This window comes from Salvelinus sp. IW2-2015, linkage group LG20, assembly GCF_002910315.2.
Source record: "Salvelinus sp. IW2-2015 linkage group LG20, ASM291031v2, whole genome shotgun sequence".
Lineage (NCBI taxonomy): Eukaryota > Metazoa > Chordata > Actinopteri > Salmoniformes > Salmonidae > Salvelinus > Salvelinus sp. IW2-2015.
In genome coordinates this window covers 7,592,671-7,612,056 of record NC_036860.1, presented here as the reverse complement: position 1 = coordinate 7,612,056, position 19,386 = coordinate 7,592,671, and the positions used below count along the sequence as shown (strand labels likewise).

At 46.5% G+C, this 19,386-nt stretch overlaps 1 protein-coding gene and 1 pseudogene across 1 annotated transcript; both read right to left on the bottom strand.

Annotated features, from left to right (window-relative positions):
* Positions 1 to 19,386, bottom strand: part of LOC111981415 (uncharacterized) — a 52,872-nt pseudogene that overhangs the window by 22,039 nt on the left and 11,447 nt on the right.
* LOC111981061 (supervillin-like) lies at positions 303 to 5,585 on the bottom strand. The gene is made up of 5 exons (XM_024012190.2): positions 5,528 to 5,585; positions 4,109 to 4,257; positions 2,237 to 2,468; positions 1,178 to 1,707; positions 303 to 906 (listed from the first exon to the last, which is right to left on the bottom strand). Exons 1-5 carry the CDS (start codon positions 5,558 to 5,560, stop codon positions 756 to 758), a joined length of 1,095 nt encoding a protein of 364 aa, XP_023867958.1. The 5' UTR covers positions 5,561 to 5,585; the 3' UTR covers positions 303 to 755.

Sequence of the window (19,386 nt, the reverse complement as noted above, 5' to 3'; positions counted from 1 at the left end):
AGTGGAATGGCAAAACTTTAACAAACTCTCATATTAAGCACTCTGCTTTCTGAACCAGCCTACACAACATATCTGTTCTACCTTCAAGAACAGAAAGGACAGCTAACTAACTCCTCCTACCTGGCCACGCACTCCACACCTTTTAACTTTTTCACCTTATTCTAAATAAATATACTATTTYGATATAATTTCTGGGCAGTGTGTGGACAGCATTCCCTCTTTTACAATGCATCCCAAATCCAGGCCATCTYCCCTGTGATCTATCCCCCTGGTGACCCTCATCCTCCCCTCTTTCCCTGACTGACAGGTTACACTAAACCCACTGGTTCCAGACAGCCACCCMGAGGATTAGAGATTACAAGTGGAAGCCAGGGCCTTTYCTCTGGGCTGGGCTGGTRTGGAGTGTTACAGTGGGGCCAAGCCATAGTATCACAGACYCTGGGGACTAGGGATTGTCTGGGAGCCTCCTGTGGATCTATCTATCTATCTGACTGAGAATGATATGTCCACAGCTGTCCGCTGCTCTGCTTTCCAGGCTAAGACTGGATTTGCCCCACTGTAATTCTGARCCAACATATTCAAGATGCTAAACACAAGTGSAGACCCAAATCAACTATAAACAGCCAACCAACTRGCTCCRAAACACAYGAGCTCAGTCCGTGTGAGATTCCCAATGCAAAACAGTGATGTCAGCATCTATCCACTGCCCACCATTCCCAGTAGCTGCCTGCTCTGACTGAGGTGTGTCTGTGTGTTTAGACTAAAGCGAGGTCCAGTAAGATGGCCGCTTGTCTTACCTTCCTCTGGTCCGCCAAGGTCACCTGGACGTGTTGTCTGGGAGGAGTGTCTCTTCTCACCCTGCCCCCCCTCTCCTCCTCTTCCTCCTCCCTGGAAGCATCTGACAGCCTGCACAGAGGCAGAGGGGAGGTCTAAAAAATAGCCATGCAAATCTCTCTCTCGTGCTCATGCTTGCTCGCACACATGCTCGCAATCACACACACACACACATACACACCTAAAAACACAAAGACAAACCTTCCATGACACTCAGCAATAGAGATCCCTCCTGTAGCACACAAATGTCAATACACGCTCAGGGTCACAACGTTCCCTCAACGTTCACACACAAACACATCATTTAAAAGGCCTGCATGTTGGCTCTGTGTTAGTTGTGTACCTGTCTCTCCCAGAGGTGTTCCCAGGGGGGTCCATCTGCTTTCTCTGTTCAGCCAGGGAAGGCCTYTCCTCCTGGGGGTGACTGGCTGGGCCACACACGGCCACCGTCTCCCTCCTGTTCCTGTTCCTCTGTCTCCAGGGGGCAGAGGAGGCTGGTCTCTCTCTACAAGGCACTGGTACATTATCATGTCTTTCTGCCCTCCTCTCCTCCACCTCGTTGCCCCTCTCCCCTCCTCCGTTCTGGTCCTGCTGTCTGTTCTCCCACATAGTGTCTCTGTCTCGGTCCCATACTGGTCCTCCAGAGGCGCTCTTCCTCAGGATGCCTCTGATCTCTCCTGGCTCAGAGTCCCTGCGCTGCTGCAGGCCCTGCTGGGACGGGTCAGGTCCTGTGGTAGGCTCCACGTCGGCCCCGGGTCGAGGCTGGGCCTGACGCACCTCGCTGGGCCTCAGATTGATGGACTGCTCCTGCTGCCGGTCGGAGAGGGTGGGGGACAGGCGCAGCGGGGGCAGTTGGATGGGGCCTTTCTGGAGCTGAGGGAGGACAAAGCGAAGAGAATACTGTCAGAGACATGGAGATTATAGATTCTACTCATCACAATAGTGTAAATTAGTATGAAAACTATAAGAAGAAGAGGTTACTACATATTTCTCAGTCATCAATTTGGACCTGTCTAATTTTAGTGTGATTGAATTGGACGCGAGTGTAGTGTTACCCTCTGGACAGTGTTATGGTCGATATTGGCTTGATACTGATCAAATAAAACCATTGATCAATCCAGTGCTCATAACAGTTAGAAGCACAGTGTGACATTCAATTCGGTGTACACATACACTTACTCACTCCCTCATGTTCACGTCAACATCCAGTATACACACACACACACAAACACACACACATACACACACACACACACTCACTCACACTCGCACTCATACACACACTCACCTGTGTCACAATCCACATTTCTCAGTTAAAGAATGACACACACGCAATTGCCAATCATCTCTAATATTCCCTCTTCCATTCCTCTGAGGATGTCTTGGTCCCACTCCCACTCACCAGGCTGACCTCCTCCAMGGTGATGGGCTGTGTGCGGTAGCGTGCCCCCTTCTGCCTGCGTCTCTCTGGGGGGGCATCAGGAGAGGCGTCCCCCTGGCTCCCTGGCAGGGACAGCTTGTTGAACAGAGCCAGCTTCTCACTCATAGTCAGCTTATTGTTCTCATCGTCCTCCACCGCCTCCGCCTCGGCCTGCACAGCCTGGGCCTCGCCTGACTCTGCTGGCTGGGGGGTGCTGCAGGGACATGGGGTAGATAGGTAGGAGACGGTGGTGAATGGAAGTCATGGATGATTAGTTAAAAGAGAGAAACAGCCCTGTTAATTCAAATGTGGATTGACAGGAACACAATGTGAGGTGTTTTTAATGCATGCAGTAAATCAGGGTTTTAGCCTCCTCTCTGACTGCTCCCTGTTCTAACTAGGGGTAGGAATCTCTCTGTCCAACTCAGCAAAGGTCACATCATTTAATTTTTTATATTTAACCAGGCAAGTCGGTTAAGAACACATTCTTATTTACAACGACAGCCTACTGGGGAAGAGTGTGTTAAATGCCTTGTTCAGGGGCAGAATGACAGATTTTTACCTCGTCAGCTCGGGGATTTGATCCAGCAACCTTTCGGTTACTGGCACAACGCTCTAACCAATAGGCTACCTGTAGTTAGCCAGACAGGATGTCATTGTGAGTGAACAAACCCTGCCAGCTCTAGGTTTCCAATGAAAAACTGTGCAACATTAAACCTGCTCAATGTAATGGAAAAATGTAGATCTCTACCTAAATAGACATACCCTAGGGGGGCCATAAAAAATACCTTGTAATGTTTATACTGCGAGAAAGATAAAAATCGCACCTTTCTTTTTTATAAATTCCTGAGGTGTAGTCACTTTTGAGGACACAAGCTCAAGAACACAGTACAAATATGATACAMATATTTTATATGATTTTATATGATGTATTTTCTATTCAACAAAACTGTATGAATAAGACTTGAAAGGCTTTTTAAATATAGTACAGTTGAATTWTAAAATGACTAACTATAAGATTTCACCTTCCTTGTATCTGTAAAAKACATATTTGTATGTTTATTGTTAGAAAAATTTGGCAGATCTTCTTAAGGTCTCTCTTGATTAAAACCTCTGCCCCCACCCTTCTGAACATCGCACAGGGCTCTAGCTTGGCTTCCTGAACTCGTTATGAAATGTCCATCTATGCCCATCTATGACAAATATAAATAGTTTTTTGTTTAATATCTATGAATTATTTTAGATTACTTTGATAAAGTTGGTTATAAATCGATATCCTAATGTGCTAGAGCGACGAACCCACGCTCTCCTGCTGCGCTGGGATCTAAAGGATTGCAGGCATGTGCTTTGTCAGTGGCTGTGATGYGTTCAGCCAGGWGTTGATGGACAGTCGGAAGAGCGAATKAAATGGTAGGTGGGACATCCCAGCTTCAAGTGGTGTAAGATTTCACAGCCTGARTCACACAGGCGGAAGAGAACTAGGGCTATTGCTGAATGCAAGCCATTTCGATCTACGGTGTCCACACCTTGATTCATAAGTGAAAATGTCGGTCGGAAGCGGTACCAAATGCACGCTAGTCCCCTCTTTAGGGGAGTTTTGACCTAAGCGGTACCATACCAAAATGCATTATCTAGAATGCTATACATAAACCATATACCATAAAACATATCACTATAATCAGTTATGATCTCATGACATGCCTTCCATGTGGATTCCACAACCCACTGGGCAAGGAATTTTAATGTGTGAGAGGCTAATGATTTTTGCATACGGTAGGCCAACACCTCATTCGCAACAGATACAATATATCCTTGTACATTGACCACCGAGGTGTGACCCTTGACCCTGCTCACCTGGTGGCCACCACCATCTCCTCACAGGTGATTGGCTGAGTGAGTGAGCGGTGCTCGTTGCCGCGGCGTACTCTGCGTTCATACGCGACGCYGCCAGAGCGAGGCTTCAGAAAGGAGGAGGCCTCAGGGGCTGCTGACTTCTCTAGCTCCTGCAACAGAGAGAAAGACGGAGAAGAGAGAAAGAAAGAGCGAGAGAAATAGTCATTCATAACATTTATGTTCATACTTGATAGGTAATATCTGATTGGACAGGTCATATTACATGTTGAACAATAATGCCTTTGCCACGGGTGTATAATCGACGTTTAGATCAAACAGAGCATATAATAGTGACTGAGAAATGACAAAATGTCCTCTCCTTTTTCATCTCTTTCATTGAAAGKGTCTCTCTTTCCTGGCATGTGAATGGAGGTGCAGTAGGCAGCGGAAATGGGTGGGAAAGCTGGTGGATAAACCAGGGATCTGTAAGGTGCTGTGGGTGGCCTACGTAAGAAGGTAGAGGAGAGGGATAGAATGCCAGGCCTGCAGGTCACAGTGTAACCAGAGCTCCCTTAGTAGTGTACCGTTACCCTCCTGGCCCTCCTCTCAGCCCACTCCCTCCTGGCCCTGCCTCCCTCCTCCACCAGCCAGCCTGACAGGAGCTAGCTGCGGGCTAATTATAACCACCTGTTAATGCCTGTTCATGGCTTGATAGTCCCTGGCTACTTTTCACCTAGGTTTTGACAGATACTACGTGACTAAAACCCACCAGGAAGTGAAATATTGGGGGGCAGTCTGTCTTGATTGACAGAACAGACTGCCAAAGGCTACATAAACAATAAAACACTGACCAATGGGAGTAAACTAAGAACATAAGGGTCCATCTGCATGCACTCTGTGGTCCGGCTTCCTATATGTCCTATACTACACTCTGTCTGCATACCTGGTCTTATTTAGGCACCATGTACTGATATAATAGTACAGTACTAATATACAAGGCCCTGTCTGGATCAGAGAGCAGCACCTGTTTGGCCATTCATATTCCTCAGCATTCGTTCAGTGTATTCAGTTCTGCATGCTCAGCTCAGCCTGCTGGCTCATCATGCGTAGCTCCGTGACTGTAAGGTGAGCAGCCTCTTTCTCTCTCTCTCTCTCTCTCAATTCAATTCAATTCAAGGGGCTTTATTGGCATGGGAAACATATGTTAACATTGCCAAAGCAAGTGAAGTAGATAATAAACAACTCTCTCTCTCCTCTCAACATGGGCTCCGTCGTGTCTGTTGATGTGCTGTTGTGAGACATAAGCCCTGTGTAGCCCCCCTGGTCTCCATGGTGATGACCTTTTGTGATCAGGCATGGAGATGGACAGCATGGTACAAGGGAACAGGAAGGGGGTCCTGCTGTTTCACAGCCAAGGTTGAGCTAGATGGACGTGCTTACTTTAAACAGAGACATCTTGGCCGCCACACTCATCTTGGCTCTGTCGTCTGTCTTCACATCAGCTGGGGGTGAAAATACWTGACATTAAATATATACATCAAGTCAGGCAAACAGAGGTAAATACATTAGAGGTAAGTGCATACACACTCAAAGACACACCATGCTAAAATGCTAAATCCCCGTCAGCCTGTCTGTGTCATCAGCAGGGGACATCATTTTGGCATCACTGAGCCTGTCAAATACATTAACCCGAACCCTCTAAATAAAAATAGGCAAACAAAAAAATGTAACAGCACCCCACACACCTTGTGATCATATAGCAGTCCCTGTCATACAGCAAAAACAGTTGACCTGCTCATAGTAGCCCGGGGGAGAGATACAGTCCAGAGAGGCTACCTGTTAGTCAASCCGTCAGTCCACTGCGACACAATGAGGTAGACAGATCTCTGTGACTGATCCCTTCGCGTGAGGCCATCGCCCTGCACCTGGCACTCACTACACTGTCACATGGCACCACCACCACTATCTCTCAGCTGGCACCGCKAGCTGCCTACTTCTCCTCTCACCTGGCCTGAACTTWATGACCACMCAGTTCATCCTTTTGACCAGGCAGYTGGGTAGTTGGACAGCAACACTGATCGAGTGAGTGTCAACTGTCTCTGTTGTTTCTAACACTGCTCTCAATGGCCATTGAATCATGTATTTTAGGTGGACAGTCAAATGAATGCTTGAGAGAGAACTTATTGGACAGCTACTGCGTACAAGCGGGGACTATTTTTTTTATAGTGGCGGTGTGGTGCTCAGGCATGCTTTTATGGCTCATAAATCCATCACCACCGAGGAACTTCAACATTCTACCGTCACCCTGTGTCCATCTGGGTCTGGTGGAGTGTTTAAAAATAAAAGCCCTTGATTTATTTGATGTTCTGTTTATTATAGATGTTCTGTAAAGGCAGCTCCGGAGTGGGGTTGAGTGTAAGTAGAGGTCAGAGTGTATTCANACACATCATTTAAAAGGCCTGCATGTTGGCTCTGTGTTAGTTGTGTACCTGTCTCTCCCAGAGGTGTTCCCAGGGGGGTCCATCTGCTTTCTCTGTTCAGCCAGGGAAGGCCTTTCCTCCTGGGGGTGACTGGCTGGGCCACACACGGCCACCGTCTCCCTCCTGTTCCTGTTCCTCTGTCTCCAGGGGGCAGAGGAGGCTGGTCTCTCTCTACAAGGCACTGGTACATTATCATGTCTTTCTGCCCTCCTCTCCTCCACCTCGTTGCCCCTCTCCCCTCCTCCGTTCTGGTCCTGCTGTCTGTTCTCCCACATAGTGTCTCTGTCTCGGTCCCATACTGGTCCTCCAGAGGCGCTCTTCCTCAGGATGCCTCTGATCTCTCCTGGCTCAGAGTCCCTGCGCTGCTGCAGGCCCTGCTGGGACGGGTCAGGTCCTGTGGTAGGCTCCACGTCGGCCCCGGGTCGAGGCTGGGCCTGACGCACCTCGCTGGGCCTCAGATTGATGGACTGCTCCTGCTGCCGGTCGGAGAGGGTGGGGGACAGGCGCAGCGGGGGCAGTTGGATGGGGCCTTTCTGGAGCTGAGGGAGGACAAAGCGAAGAGAATACTGTCAGAGACATGGAGATTATAGATTCTACTCATCACAATAGTGTAAATTAGTATGAAAACTATAAGAAGAAGAGGTTACTACATATTTCTCAGTCATCAATTTGGACCTGTCTAATTTTAGTGTGATTGAATTGGACGCGAGTGTAGTGTTACCCTCTGGACAGTGTTATGGTCGATATTGGCTTGATACTGATCAAATAAAACCATTGATCAATCCAGTGCTCATAACAGTTAGAAGCACAGTGTGACATTCAATTCGGTGTACACATACACTTACTCACTCCCTCATGTTCACGTCAACATCCAGTATACACACACACACACAAACACACACACATACACACACACACACACTCACTCACACTCGCACTCATACACACACTCACCTGTGTCACAATCCACATTTCTCAGTTAAAGAATGACACACACGCAATTGCCAATCATCTCTAATATTCCCTCTTCCATTCCTCTGAGGATGTCTTGGTCCCACTCCCACTCACCAGGCTGACCTCCTCCAMGGTGATGGGCTGTGTGCGGTAGCGTGCCCCCTTCTGCCTGCGTCTCTCTGGGGGGGCATCAGGAGAGGCGTCCCCCTGGCTCCCTGGCAGGGACAGCTTGTTGAACAGAGCCAGCTTCTCACTCATAGTCAGCTTATTGTTCTCATCGTCCTCCACCGCCTCCGCCTCGGCCTGCACAGCCTGGGCCTCGCCTGACTCTGCTGGCTGGGGGGTGCTGCAGGGACATGGGGTAGATAGGTAGGAGACGGTGGTGAATGGAAGTCATGGATGATTAGTTAAAAGAGAGAAACAGCCCTGTTAATTCAAATGTGGATTGACAGGAACACAATGTGAGGTGTTTTTAATGCATGCAGTAAATCAGGGTTTTAGCCTCCTCTCTGACTGCTCCCTGTTCTAACTAGGGGTAGGAATCTCTCTGTCCAACTCAGCAAAGGTCACATCATTTAATTTTTTATATTTAACCAGGCAAGTCGGTTAAGAACACATTCTTATTTACAACGACAGCCTACTGGGGAAGAGTGTGTTAAATGCCTTGTTCAGGGGCAGAATGACAGATTTTTACCTCGTCAGCTCGGGGATTTGATCCAGCAACCTTTCGGTTACTGGCACAACGCTCTAACCAATAGGCTACCTGTAGTTAGCCAGACAGGATGTCATTGTGAGTGAACAAACCCTGCCAGCTCTAGGTTTCCAATGAAAAACTGTGCAACATTAAACCTGCTCAATGTAATGGAAAAATGTAGATCTCTACCTAAATAGACATACCCTAGGGGGGCCATAAAAAATACCTTGTAATGTTTATACTGCGAGAAAGATAAAAATCGCACCTTTCTTTTTTATAAATTCCTGAGGTGTAGTCACTTTTGAGGACACAAGCTCAAGAACACAGTACAAATATGATACAMATATTTTATATGATTTTATATGATGTATTTTCTATTCAACAAAACTGTATGAATAAGACTTGAAAGGCTTTTTAAATATAGTACAGTTGAATTWTAAAATGACTAACTATAAGATTTCACCTTCCTTGTATCTGTAAAAKACATATTTGTATGTTTATTGTTAGAAAAATTTGGCAGATCTTCTTAAGGTCTCTCTTGATTAAAACCTCTGCCCCCACCCTTCTGAACATCGCACAGGGCTCTAGCTTGGCTTCCTGAACTCGTTATGAAATGTCCATCTATGCCCATCTATGACAAATATAAATAGTTTTTTGTTTAATATCTATGAATTATTTTAGATTACTTTGATAAAGTTGGTTATAAATCGATATCCTAATGTGCTAGAGCGACGAACCCACGCTCTCCTGCTGCGCTGGGATCTAAAGGATTGCAGGCATGTGCTTTGTCAGTGGCTGTGATGYGTTCAGCCAGGWGTTGATGGACAGTCGGAAGAGCGAATKAAATGGTAGGTGGGACATCCCAGCTTCAAGTGGTGTAAGATTTCACAGCCTGARTCACACAGGCGGAAGAGAACTAGGGCTATTGCTGAATGCAAGCCATTTCGATCTACGGTGTCCACACCTTGATTCATAAGTGAAAATGTCGGTCGGAAGCGGTACCAAATGCACGCTAGTCCCCTCTTTAGGGGAGTTTTGACCTAAGCGGTACCATACCAAAATGCATTATCTAGAATGCTATACATAAACCATATACCATAAAACATATCACTATAATCAGTTATGATCTCATGACATGCCTTCCATGTGGATTCCACAACCCACTGGGCAAGGAATTTTAATGTGTGAGAGGCTAATGATTTTTGCATACGGTAGGCCAACACCTCATTCGCAACAGATACAATATATCCTTGTACATTGACCACCGAGGTGTGACCCTTGACCCTGCTCACCTGGTGGCCACCACCATCTCCTCACAGGTGATTGGCTGAGTGAGTGAGCGGTGCTCGTTGCCGCGGCGTACTCTGCGTTCATACGCGACGCYGCCAGAGCGAGGCTTCAGAAAGGAGGAGGCCTCAGGGGCTGCTGACTTCTCTAGCTCCTGCAACAGAGAGAAAGACGGAGAAGAGAGAAAGAAAGAGCGAGAGAAATAGTCATTCATAACATTTATGTTCATACTTGATAGGTAATATCTGATTGGACAGGTCATATTACATGTTGAACAATAATGCCTTTGCCACGGGTGTATAATCGACGTTTAGATCAAACAGAGCATATAATAGTGACTGAGAAATGACAAAATGTCCTCTCCTTTTTCATCTCTTTCATTGAAAGKGTCTCTCTTTCCTGGCATGTGAATGGAGGTGCAGTAGGCAGCGGAAATGGGTGGGAAAGCTGGTGGATAAACCAGGGATCTGTAAGGTGCTGTGGGTGGCCTACGTAAGAAGGTAGAGGAGAGGGATAGAATGCCAGGCCTGCAGGTCACAGTGTAACCAGAGCTCCCTTAGTAGTGTACCGTTACCCTCCTGGCCCTCCTCTCAGCCCACTCCCTCCTGGCCCTGCCTCCCTCCTCCACCAGCCAGCCTGACAGGAGCTAGCTGCGGGCTAATTATAACCACCTGTTAATGCCTGTTCATGGCTTGATAGTCCCTGGCTACTTTTCACCTAGGTTTTGACAGATACTACGTGACTAAAACCCACCAGGAAGTGAAATATTGGGGGGCAGTCTGTCTTGATTGACAGAACAGACTGCCAAAGGCTACATAAACAATAAAACACTGACCAATGGGAGTAAACTAAGAACATAAGGGTCCATCTGCATGCACTCTGTGGTCCGGCTTCCTATATGTCCTATACTACACTCTGTCTGCATACCTGGTCTTATTTAGGCACCATGTACTGATATAATAGTACAGTACTAATATACAAGGCCCTGTCTGGATCAGAGAGCAGCACCTGTTTGGCCATTCATATTCCTCAGCATTCGTTCAGTGTATTCAGTTCTGCATGCTCAGCTCAGCCTGCTGGCTCATCATGCGTAGCTCCGTGACTGTAAGGTGAGCAGCCTCTTTCTCTCTCTCTCTCTCTCTCAATTCAATTCAATTCAAGGGGCTTTATTGGCATGGGAAACATATGTTAACATTGCCAAAGCAAGTGAAGTAGATAATAAACAACTCTCTCTCTCCTCTCAACATGGGCTCCGTCGTGTCTGTTGATGTGCTGTTGTGAGACATAAGCCCTGTGTAGCCCCCCTGGTCTCCATGGTGATGACCTTTTGTGATCAGGCATGGAGACGGACAGCATGGTACAAGGGAACAGGAAGGGGGTCCTGCTGTTTCACAGCCAAGGTTGAGCTAGATGGACGTGCTTACTTTAAACAGAGACATCTTGGCCGCCACACTCATCTTGGCTCTGTCGTCTGTCTTCACATCAGCTGGGGGTGAAAATACWTGACATTAAATATATACATCAAGTCAGGCAAACAGAGGTAAATACATTAGAGGTAAGTGCATACACACTCAAAGACACACCATGCTAAAATGCTAAATCCCCGTCAGCCTGTCTGTGTCATCAGCAGGGGACATCATTTTGGCATCACTGAGCCTGTCAAATACATTAACCCGAACCCTCTAAATAAAAATAGGCAAACAAAAAAATGTAACAGCACCCCACACACCTTGTGATCATATAGCAGTCCCTGTCATACAGCAAAAACAGTTGACCTGCTCATAGTAGCCCGGGGGAGAGATACAGTCCAGAGAGGCTACCTGTTAGTCAASCCGTCAGTCCACTGCGACACAATGAGGTAGACAGATCTCTGTGACTGATCCCTTCGCGTGAGGCCATCGCCCTGCACCTGGCACTCACTACACTGTCACATGGCACCACCACCACTATCTCTCAGCTGGCACCGCKAGCTGCCTACTTCTCCTCTCACCTGGCCTGAACTTWATGACCACMCAGTTCATCCTTTTGACCAGGCAGYTGGGTAGTTGGACAGCAACACTGATCGAGTGAGTGTCAACTGTCTCTGTTGTTTCTAACACTGCTCTCAATGGCCATTGAATCATGTATTTTAGGTGGACAGTCAAATGAATGCTTGAGAGAGAACTTATTGGACAGCTACTGCGTACAAGCGGGGACTATTTTTTTTATAGTGGCGGTGTGGTGCTCAGGCATGCTTTTATGGCTCATAAATCCATCACCACCGAGGAACTTCAACATTCTACCGTCACCCTGTGTCCATCTGGGTCTGGTGGAGTGTTTAAAAATAAAAGCCCTTGATTTATTTGATGTTCTGTTTATTATAGATGTTCTGTAAAGGCAGCTCCGGAGTGGGGTTGAGTGTAAGTAGAGGTCAGAGTGTATTCAWCAGGTTTACTGTTATAAATACACTGTTATACAGTAACTATTCGTTGATATAGGTYTGTGTCTTAATATCAACGGTTGCTTTTGAGTGAAAATAGAAAAAACAGTTATTCCTTCTGACCCGATGTTGTCCTCCCCCCTTTTCTCTTTCTCTCTGTCTGTCTGTCTCGCTCTCTTTCAGCAACTGTGTGATGACAAATGCCTATTACAGTAGCCTGCTGAGACATTTTATCACACGCTACTTGTAGAGACAAGTGCTGATCAGAGAGCTTTGCCACCTCCTATCGCCCATGTCGGTATTTCTGTGATATAGAGAATAGAGAAAGACAGAGGGAGGGGGGGAGAGCGAGAGAGAGAAAGAGAGATAGAGAGCACTCTTCTTTCTTTGTCACTGTGTTAAACGTTATTGCTGGCAAGCCACACAGCACTATGCCTGTGACCCCCCCTCTCTCACTCTCTCTCTCTGTCCGTCTCTGTTTCTCCCTCTCTCTCTCTGTGTCCCTCTCTCCCCCCACTCAGTTAACACAGAGGCAGTACAGAGGCTGTACAATAGGCAATGGATCAGCCGTTTGTGTGTGGCAAAATAAAACAGGCCATGTGAGAGCCAGATGGGCGGGGTTCGATACCTTTAGCGTTCTCCTCTTCTAGCAGCCTGTGGGACACAGAGAGAGAGAGACGAGAGAGAAGAGAGAAGAGAGAAGAGAGAAGAGAGAAGAGAGAAGAGAGAGAGTCAACACGAGGTCATTGGCTCCTGGGTCATATCTGCATGCTCAACAAAGCAACACTGTTCATGTCATGGTTGCTATTAAGCGCCATGAACGGATGCAAACATACACGCAAATCATGCCTCTTGCCAGTGTACCAAGGCCAAACTATTTCAATAAATAACCACAAGGACCACCAAAAGAGATGCTCCGATATGAGAGGACAGTAAATATCTGGAAAGCATTTACATRCACGMAAACCATTATCACACACTATCAAAACAATCAGCAAAGAMAAAAACCACGGCAATGGCACAAAACACTGCAAACCTCTCCACCTGAARRGTAACCAAACTAGGGCAGAGCCCCAGGCTTGACCTGCATGCTCGGATATGACATGGTTTATATGGCTGGCCTCAGCACACAGTCCCTACCCGCCGCTCTCCTGCACCTCACAGGCTGTGATCGGCTGTGTCCTGAAGCGCTCGTTGGTTTTGCGGCCCCCGCCTGACACCCCAGGGACATAGCGACGGGTGCGCCGCCGTCCCCCCTCCGAGCCCGGCTTTACAGCCAGGTCAAGGGAAGAGGCCGCACGGCCACTGTCAGGACTACTATCCCCAACCACAGAGGAACAGGGTGAGCATCAGGAGAGAAGGGGAGAGAGAGATGAGAAAAAATCTCCAACTGGAAGCAGTGGGACAACTCCCACTAACACACACTGTAGACGCATACAAACAGAAACAAATAGAAGACTGACGCCCACACATATTCAGAATAACAACACACACACACAGGTCGTTTCATGCAGGAGACCCTACACTTTCTCAGGCTGTGTTCCAGTCCCGGTCTGCTGCAGCAGGGCACTCCTCAACTGGCCCACCGACACCCGCGTTTGCAGCTGGGCCGCGTCGGGTCCAGKGGTGCCTGGGGGAGCTAGGAGCTCCACCCCACTCAACATGCCGGCAGAGTCAGAAGAACACTTCCTGGAGGCGGGGGAGGAGGGAGGTGGGAGAGAGGTGACGTAAGGAAAGTGGCAAACTACCACAACTACACCCATTCCTACAGAGCACCCCTGACAAAGTATTGTACCTCTTAAAGGAAAGGGAGTCCAGGTCAGGGGGGTATAAAACACACATGGAGGAATCAATGGGATCTCTGCTGTACTAGTACTGCATGACGCTGGAAGTCAGTTTAGCTCGCTCCATTTGAATTAGCAACAAAGGCCATAAAGCACAGGTGAACTCTGACAACTGTTTTACGAGGCTGAAAGGTMACAGGAAAGAATTTTCACTGGTAAAGGAGCTTGGTGGCTGGAAGGGGGTTGTTTTAAGAGGTGGTTACACATAATATGGTTGTTTCTATTCATCAATCTGTTGTTAGGGAACAGGGAAAAGACACATAGCCTGATACTGTATAACACAGCAATTCACTGGCCAGCAGGCATCACCTGCATACTTTCAGCATAACTAGGTTCAGTGGTCTGAGTCAGCATGTGGGGTGACATCACAGACAGAAACAAAGAAAATTGTCAGTGTATGCAACCTGTCTTCTGCATCACTCTTTGTTCACTTGTCTTCCTGATGGGGTTGAGACGGATCTCCACTACTGATTGGCTAATGGCTACACATGGAAGGGACTCACCTTTGGAGGTGTGTTGGGTCTGCAGCAGTGTCTGCCTCAAAGCCGTTGGAGAATCTCCGAGGTTCTGACTCCAGAGGGGTGTTGCTCTCCCAGTGGAGGCCCCTCCGGTCACCCTCCGGCCCCCCCGCTCTGCCGTTCACCCCCCCGGAGAGGGTCCTGTCTGTGGAGGGAGGTGCGCTGTCTGAGTTCATGAGAGTCCCATCCCTCCTCACCCACTTGGATGGGAGCTCCTCCATGTTGCCGTAGCGTTCTTGCAGCTCACGCCTCCTCTCGGCCTTGTAGCGGGCGATCCGCTCCGATCTGGGCTCCAAGTCGGGGTTCTCTATAGTGTCCATGCTGCCTGTTCCAGTCCCCGTCTGTCCGTTAGTCAGAAGGTCTCAGTAGGTCTCCTTTAACAATGACCTGGGCATTGATGACTCAAACCTCAAGAGATTCCCTCCTACGTCACTTCTCAGCTATCAGACACCAAAGGATAAATGGATGTTCAAAAACCAAATCCTCCTCCAGTAAGTTAGTGTGTGMTCCAAACAACAGCAGACACCAGTCAGATATCCTAATGTGCTTAACCAATCAAAAAGTCCAAAGTCGGCATGTGGAACCAATCAGCACCTCCGTCGTTGGCATTGGGAATGTCTTCTTCCAGTCAGCAGGCTGTCAGACAGATGAATCCTTCCTTTGAGCTCATCGCACTGCTGAGACAAGAGGGAGCAATAGAAACATCAGATAACTGCGCAATCTCACTTTCTCAATCAGTTAGCCACACATTCRTTCACTATCAGTTTCACATCCGCATGTTCTTCGTTAAGTCAACCGAGTAAACAGAGCACCAGCCTACAAGTGCACTATTAAATCAAACTACATGACGCTATGACAAAAAAAGCTAAAGAATGTACAGTAGCCAGAATGTACACAAGTCTCTCTCAATTCCACATAGCATTGGACCAAAACAAACCATACCTAGTTGAAATGTCCCTTATAAAATTAGCGTCTTGCTTCATCTCATTTTATAGCAGCATGCCATCTGTAGGCAACCAGCTACATTATAATTGCCCCCTCTTTTCCTTCCCATGCCCCTGTCGCCCGTCTCCMGTCTCTCCTCCTTCCTGCTGAAGCCCTGTAAGTTGACCTGTTGTAGGCTGCTCTGCAAAGCCGGAATCTCCCCTTGCACTGAAACCCTATACTACTGCCAGCCAGCCAGCCAGTCAGCTCCACTTCAGTCCTACTGTACATGGCTGACTGTCTGCCGGTTGGACAAGATCAGTCCCTCTTGCTTTCAACGTTAGTGCCTTCCTATGTTAGCGAGCTGAAAAGTTGGAGACGCTGTCCGGCAAKTACTAAGTTCAMTAACAAAACAAAATATTACATTTACAAAGTAAATAATATTTCAAATAGGCCTCACCAGAGTTGGTATAGTTTGCTGGTTGTTCAAACCCAATCATGGTTCATGTAGGCTACAGAATTCATTCTGATTCTCTACCAATAACGTGGTACTAAACATGTTATTGGGAATGTATGTCCCTAGAAATATCCCTGAGCAAGACTGTCCATAATCACTCATCTGACAGTCTAATGTCTCTCTCAACAAGCAAATACATGCAAAACMTCCATCCTGGTTACTAGGTTGCCTGGCTGTTTGAACACAAAGGATCTGAACCACTAAACATACAGCTGAATTCGGAARTTTACATACACTAAGATTGGAGTCATTAAAACTCGTTTTTCAACAACTCCACAAATGACTTGTTAACAAACTATAGTTATGGCAAGTCAGATAGGACATTTACTTTGAGCATGGGACGAGTAATCTACCTAACAATTGTTTACAGACAGATTATTTCACTTATAATTCACTGTATCAGTTATAATTCACAATTCCAGTGGGTCAGAAGTTTACATACACTAAGTTGACTGTGCCTTYAAACAGCTTAGAAAATTCCAGAAAATTATGTCATGGCTTTAGAAGCTTCTGATAGGCTAATTGACATCATTTGAGCAATTGAAGTGTACCTGTGGATATATTTCAAGGCCTACCTTCAAACTCAGTGCCTCTTTGCTTGACATGGGAAAATCAAAAGATTCCAGCCACGACCTCAGATAGAAAAATTGTAGACCTCCACAAGTCTGGTTCTCTAGGAGCAATTTCCAAACGCCTGAAGGTACCATGTTCATCTGTACAAACAATAATACGCAAGTATAAACACCATGGGACCACGCAGTGTCATGCCGCTCAGGAAGGAGACGCGTTCTGTCTCCTAGAGATGAACATCTTTGGTGCGAAAAGTGCAAATCATCCAGAACACACAGCAAAGGACCTGTGAAGATGCTGGAGGAAACAGGTTCAAAAGTATCTATATCCACAGTAAAACGAGTCCATATTTGCTTAACCTGAAAGGCCGCTCAGCAGGAAGAAGCCACTGCTCCAAAACCGCCATTAAAAATCCAGACTACAGTTTACATGCCATGAGGACAAAAATCATACTTTTTGGAGAAATGTCCTCTGGTCTGGTCTATGAAACAAAAATAGAACTGTTTGGCCATAATGACCATCGTTATGTTTGGAGGAAAAAGGGGGAGGCTTGCAAGCCGCAGAACACCATCCAACCGTGAAGCACGGCGGTGGCAGCATCATGTTGTGGGGTGCTTTGCTGCAGGAGGGACTGGTGCACTTCACAAAATAGATGGCATCATGAGGGAGGAAAATTATGTGGAATATATCGAAGCAACATCTCAAGACATCAGTCAGGAAGTTAAAACTTGGTGGCAATGGGTCTTCCAAATGGACAATGACCCAAGCATACTTCCAAAGTTGTGGCAAAATGGCTTAAGGACAACAAAGTCAAGGTATTGGAGTGGCCATCACAAAGCCCTGACCACAATCCTATAGACAAATTTGTGGGCAGAACTGAAAGCTTGTGCAAGCGAGGAGGCCTACAAACCGACTCAGTTTACACCAGCTCTCTATCAGGAGGAAGGGCCACAATTCCCCAACTCTATTGTGGGAAGCTTGTGGAAGCTTCCCGAAACATGTTGACCCAAGTTAAACAATTTATTTAAAGGCAATGCTACCAAGATACTAATTGAGTTGTATGTACATCTGACCACTGGGAATGTGATGAAAGAAATAAAAGCTGAAAAAGAATTATCTCTACTATTATTCGACATTTCACATTCTTAAAAATAATATGGTGTCCTACTGACCTATAACAGGGAATTTTTAATAGGATTAAATGTCAGGAATTGTGAAAAACTGAGTTTAAATGTATTTGGCTAAGGTGTATGTAAACTTCCGACTTCAACTGTTTATAAATAATGGCATCACCACATTTGTATTCTCAATCAGTAGGGACTTGAGCCATTTGCTAGGCCGCCAAAAAATTGTCTGTGTGAGTGGTGTTCTGAAATTGCTAAATGTTAGCGTCAGCATTCCTGTCCCTTTCCCACCACAGCTGAAACACAATGGGGCCTATGGAACAATGATCAGAGAGAGCTATGGGACTCATAGGACTTAGTACAGCAGAGGGGCTGCAGGCCTAAAGGGCACTGTACTCTGTGGTGGTCTGTAACAGTCATGGTTTCACCATAAACAGATAAACACAGACATYGGTTACACTATAGATACATCACTTTCTCTGGGAGTATTGGGAATGGTGTGAGACAGAGTGTCTTCCAGATTGCAAGCTTATATACGGAAGACATGATTGACTTTTAAATTTGGATTCACCCCTGACTTTGACTACAGCTCTCAGACAGTGTGAGCAAGCGACTAACATAGAGCCAGGTGAATCTCCAAATCTGACGTGCCGCAGACGACAGCAAAAGGCCATGCACCGAAAGCTGAGCTGTCAGACGCAGTGATCCCCACGGGACATCAAGATCAGAAGGGCAGCTGTGTTTGTGTGCTACGTCTGTGTATGTGTGTGTGCTCATGTGTGTATGTTTGTGTATGTGAGTTCAAGTTCAACACAACCACAAAAATGACTACCACAAGAATAGAGACAGCTTGGTTGKTATAGCCCTACCTTCCCAAGAGTAACAGAGGGCAAGATGAGAAACGTCTCAATACCATGTAATTGAGTGAGAGTAAGACAATGAAGACGGAGACAGAGAGTGTCCATCTTTTTGGCAGACYGGTGCAGAGGTCATGTGACGGGCTAGGCAGKGCTGGATTGGGTGAGAGAGGTTGGTTGCCATTGGAGCTCAGCATGGATCATCAGTCCCTAATCCAGTAACACTAGTTAACAAGCTTGTTCTAAAGCACCCGGAAGAACAGACTAGTTAGTACTCGCTAGGAATACACAGAGCAATGATACTGTATACACTATTTGCCAAGATAAAGTTGAATCAACTTGCAAAATTACGTTCACAGAGAGATTTTAATGAGGTAAAACGGAAGGTGAGTATCGTATCTCCCCGCATGTCATTGTAAACAGAGCCGAGGTGAAGTAGTCACGGACACCATCTTTTATGTCCCTCTTTCACCCCAGCCCCACGCTAACCCTGAGGACACACGGGGCAATGAAGAACTGCTACGAACAGCCTTAATGTACACTATATATACAAAAGTACACTACCGTTCAAAAGTTTGGGGTCACTTAGAAATGTCCTTGTTTTTGAAAGAAAAGCATATTTTTTGTCCATTAAAATAACATCAAATTGATCAGAAATACAGTGTAGACATTGTTAATGTTGTAAATGACTATCGTAGCTGGAAATGGCAGATTTTTTGTGGAACATCTACATAGGCGTACATGCTAATTGATCATAAAAAAAAAAAATGCAATTATGTTAGCACAGCTGAAAACTGTTGTTCTGATTAAAGAAGCAATACAACTGGCCTTCTTTAGACTAGTTGAGTATCTGGAGCATCAGCATTTGTGGGTTCGATTACAGGCTAAAAATGGCCAGAAACAAAGACATTTCTTCTGAAACTCGTCAGTCTATTCTTGTTCTGAGAAATGAAGGCTATTCCATGCGAGAAATTGCCAAGAAACTGAAGATCTCGTACAACRCTGTGTACTACTCCCTTCACAGAACAGCACAAACTGGCTCTCACCAGAATAGAACGAGGAGTGGGAGACTTCGGGATGCTGGCCTTCTAGGCAGAGTTCCTCTGTCCAG